This window comes from Apis dorsata, unplaced genomic scaffold (genome assembly GCF_000469605.1).
Source record: "Apis dorsata unplaced genomic scaffold, Apis dorsata 1.3 scaffold_161, whole genome shotgun sequence".
In the NCBI taxonomy this organism is placed as follows: domain Eukaryota; kingdom Metazoa; phylum Arthropoda; class Insecta; order Hymenoptera; family Apidae; genus Apis; species Apis dorsata.
In genome coordinates, this window is record NW_006263450.1 from 225,924 (window position 1) to 230,800 (window position 4,877).

General features: G+C 34.5%; 1 protein-coding gene across 1 annotated transcript in view; it reads left to right on the plus strand.

Moving 5' to 3' along the window:
• Window positions 1-151: 151 nt before the first annotated feature.
• The window catches only part of LOC102681018 (paired box protein Pax-3-like), a 12,543-nt gene continuing 7,817 nt past the window's right edge, over window positions 152-4,877 (plus strand). Inside the window, exons 1-2 of the mRNA XM_031509493.1 lie at window positions 152-197; window positions 956-1,369. Of these exons, the coding sequence (XP_031365353.1) occupies window positions 152-197; window positions 956-1,369 (460 nt within the window). The remainder of the gene's footprint in view (window positions 198-955; window positions 1,370-4,877) is intronic.

Below are 4,877 nucleotides of genomic sequence, written 5' to 3' on the forward strand. Positions count from 1 at the left end.
TTACATGTTGGTCTTCGTCGGTGATTTCTTGGTTTCGAAACGGTTCTTCGTCACGTGGTGACTCGGTTTAGTGTGTTTAGTGTGGGTGGGTGGATGATCGATCGAAAGTGCGAAACACAAAGATTGTGTGGGTGGATGTGGTTGTTCCGCGATGGTGGAAGATGATCGAAGGAACGTGAAGGTTTTGGAAGTAGGTGGTACATGAATATATACGAAGTCTTTTTGACAAAGTTGGGGGATTTTGGTTAGCAGGAGAAATAATTGAACAGCTCTGATGGTCGTTTTGACAAAATTACGATAACTTGTATTGTCAGAGTTTGCATATATATATGAATTTATTTTATCAAGCGTATTGTTGTTGTTCCACAAAAGAAATCAATTCCATTTTTTTTCTTTGTCAATCGTCGATCAATTGGTGTGCAAATAAAGAAAGAATCTAAAAAGAAAAGAAACGAAGGAAGTATTTCGTGCAGTTCTTGTCTTCGCGAAAAAAGTTCCAACAGATCTCTCCGATACGATCGTTTTTCCTATTCAGTGAGTTCAGTAATCAATTGATCCTCATGCACGATTCGCTTCCCACTATTTGTCTCCAAGAATAGCGAACGTGCCTCTTCTACCTTTAAAAATGATTCTCAAACAAACAGTTGGTTGGAATCCTGAATCCTCAATTTGAAAGCAAACTCTTTAAAATTTGACGCTTCGACTTATGCTACTTCTTTTCGAATTCTCTCTCGTAACCACTTAAACATCAAAACTAATAAATACTTCAAAGATCCGAATAACTTCGAATCCAATCCGCAAATTCTTTTCTCGAATCTTTAAAAATCATTTCTTCTTCAACACAATTTTCGCTTTCCTTTCTCTTCGCCTGCGAGGCGACGTCCAAATTTCCTTCCCCTCCGTCGTTTCATTCCAACAGAAATTTCTTCTTTCTCAAAAAGACGCTTTTTGAGAGAAAGCGGCTTAGAGAAACTGATTTCCGGCAATGGTTGTCCAGATGTCGGCGCTGCGACACGCGAATCCGTCCAGGATCCGTCGAGCGTCGAGGGGAGCAGCGTGGACGAGCCGCCGTCGCCGGAAGGCCGCCTCCAACCGGAAGACCTCTCGGTCACGACCAAGAGCAAGGAGGCGAAGGACGCGATTAACACAACCGACGCCCTGCCGCCCCTCAAGACGCCCGAATTAAAGCTCTCCGTGAGGAAATTGTTGGGATGCAGCCCATCGCCCCCACCCATCTCCAGAGATCGGTCGGCCAGTCCTGAAAGTTGCATCGAATCGAAGAATCACACTTCCAACGACGCGAAATCCTCGGATTTGAAGATACAGTCACAGGTTTCGAAGTCGTTGATGCAGGAAGAAGGTGGCAAAGGTAAGGGAATAATATATTGATAATTATTTTTGTAATTGTTAGGAAGAATATATTGTGAATTATTTTTGAAATATTTGAAATTATTATATTTTGGAATATTTTATATCTACAATGGTACTAAAGGTTTTAAAGAAAGTAAGAATATCGAGTTGCAAATGCAAGTATGCAATTCGAGTATGAAATATTATATTTTAGAATATTTTATATCTGCAATGATACCAGAAGTTTTAAAGAAAGTAAGAGGAAAATGATTGGAGGATTCTAATTATTTTAATTATTTTTTGTTTGTTTGTTTGTGTTGATTATTTCAAAGTAAAATATCTTAAGTATATTGAGTATTGCAAATTAAGCATAGAAAAATATATTAATAATTATTTTTCTAGTTGCTAGAATATTTTTGGAGCATATGGAATATTATATTTTGGAATATTTACAATGATACAATTGGTATTACGAGAGATTTTGAACAAAGTATTAATAAGAGAAAAAATGATTGGAAGATATTAGTTATTTTAAATATTTTTTGTTTGTTTGTTCATGACTATATCAAGATAAAATATCTTAAATTAATTGATGAGAATATCGAGTTGCAAATGCAATTCGAATATGGAATATTATATTTTAGAATATTTTATGATACGAGAGTTTTAAAGTAAATATTTATAAAAGGAAAATGATTTGAGGATTATATAATTATTTTAGATATTTTGTTTGTTTGTTTGTTTGAGTTGACTTGAGAATATCAAGTTGCAAATGCAATTCTATGGAATATTATATTTTAGAATATTTTTATGATACGATAGATTTTAAAGAAAATATTTGTAAGAGGAAAATGATTGGAGGATTCTAATTATTTTAGATATTTTTTGTTTGTGTTGACTATATCAAAATAAAATATCTTAAATTAATTGATGAGAATACTAAGTTCCAAATATAGAAATTGTTTATCTAATTGCTAGAAAAGGAAGAATATTTGTTATAATTTTTTCGAGTACATAGAATATTATATTTTTAAATATTTTATACCTAGAATGATACGATTGGTGTTACGAGAGGTTTTAAAGATGGTATTCGTTCTGTGTTTCGATGGTAAGAAGGTCAGGAACCTCGGGCACGTATCGTCGGAGGGTTCGATCTTCGTTTATAATTCAACACGTCGTCCAATAAAGCTCAGAAGTGATTGGGAATAGCTGACCGTTCACAACGTAACGATCACCGACCTCCAATTTTACCCAGATGCCAAGTCGACTTCAATAACGACCGTTCACCGACCACCACTTGCACTTTTCTTCTTCCTGCCTGTCATCCTCCTTTGTCACGACCTTCCATCTCGATCGATTCTCCATCCAAATATTTCAGAAAAATTCAACATTACTTCAGTCAGTTAGATTTCTCGATTCAAATTCTGTCTTTCAATTTTCCCTTTTTGGTTTTATCAAAAATTGCATTTCTTCCAAGTAATAAGAGATATTCTCCATAAAAATTCCTTTCAAATATTATCCAAGAATATCAACTTTAAGTTATCACGTATTTCTCCTTCTCAATCTCATAATATTCACTTGTTGTATACACAACAATGATAATATCAATTTTAATTTATTATATTTCAACTTCATCTTCAATTTGCAATATCCATTTGGATGCCAACTTATTGCATACACTTTCTGTTCAATCTTCAATATCCACTCTAATATGAGCACTATTGCTTCAATACTTCAATTTACATAATGACAAGAATAACAATTTCATACTTATTTTCTCTCCAATCTACGTTTCACAATAACACAATTTCAATATCCAATATTCAATGATAAAAATATTCAATTTCAATTTATAATTCTCTCACTTCCAACCTCCTCTTCAATCTCCAATTCAACAACATCCACTTGAACGTCAATAACTTCATTTTTATTCCTTTACCAACCTCGCACATATATGCCTTACACATCCTCTTCTCTACACTTCACAATATCAATATAACCAACTTGTAATCACCAATAATTAATCAATCTTCAATCTCCAGTTCCACTCAACACCAAAACCGGACTATAAAAGGATGAAATAAATAATGAAAGGAAAGATCTTCGCAAGAAAGATATCCTTCCTTCTCTCTCTCTCTCTCTCTCTCTCAGAAAAACCAAAACGATTCGAACGAGTTTTCCACCCGCTTCTTCGCCGCTTCTTCAAACTCTGCCGTTATTTATGGTTCTACTTGGCCGCGTCCGATGGCTGCCGGCCGAGCAGATTGCTTTTTGATTTGCGCTTAATCGGGAAAAGTTATGGACCCCCGAGAGAATGGAACCTCTCTCTCTCTGTTCCTCTTTCCCTTTTTCTCCATCCAGCGGAGGCGAGAGTGTTAGGGGGCGTACACAACTAACGCGGCGGGCCGCATATTAAACCATAAATTCATGCGAGTTTCCGGCCGCAATAGACGCCAGAGTTATCGTGGCGAGGAACCAACCATGGCATTCTGGTTACCTTTGAACGCGTCAGTTTTTTTTGTTTTTTTTCAAACTCGATTTTCCATCCGAGACCTTCCATCCAATTTAACCGCCCTCTATGTAACGCTTTGTCGATTGCATTTTTTATTGGCGCGCATTGTCCGCCATTCTTCCATCCCTGTCACCGGGCTCTCCACGTTTTTTTTCGTGAATTACGAGCTTTGAAGCTTCGATTTCTCTCCCCCCCTTCCTCGCTTTCTTTCAGACTTTTTTTGCGGGCTGTTGTGGGAGAAGAGAAGGTTGGGACGGGTTTGGAAAATGATAAGTTTGATTTTTGAGAATTATCTATAAAAAAAAAAAAGAAAAAGAAAAAGGAAAGTATCTAAGAGTCACGATTTTAAATCCTACAAATTAGATAATTTTTCTGATAAAATATTTGTCAACGGTATTTGTCCAAGATCGAATCTCTTTACGTTATTTCTCGTGTAAAGAGATGTTTATTCAGGAGAACAGGAGAAGAACAAACAACAACGCTCCATTAATATATTGCATCACGAGATGTCACTTTTTAATGTTTTTCGACTCGATCGACGAATTAATCGAGGAATTAAAGACACTCGAAGCAATAAAAGAAGAAAGAAGAAATTCCCGACACAAAAATGTAAAGTCTGTTCGTCGAATTGAAAAAGAAAATCAGATACAATTGCAAATTATGCCATTGCACAAAAAAAGAATGCTTCAGATATCATACTCTTAAATATTATTCAAGTTTGTAAAGTAAAGTACAATTAATCGATTTAATTTTACTTATATAATAAATAATAGTTAATATTTAGGAATACATTATAAATGTATAATTAAAAAGTTCATATATATATATATGCATGGTACAAAAAAAAATGCTTTACCAGATATCCTACTCTGAAACGTTATTCAAGATTGTAAAGTAAAGAATAATTAATGGATTTAATTTTATTTATATAATAAATAAATGTATAAGAAATATAGAATAATATTTAAGAATACATTATAGATGTGAGTTAAAAAATATATATATATATATATAT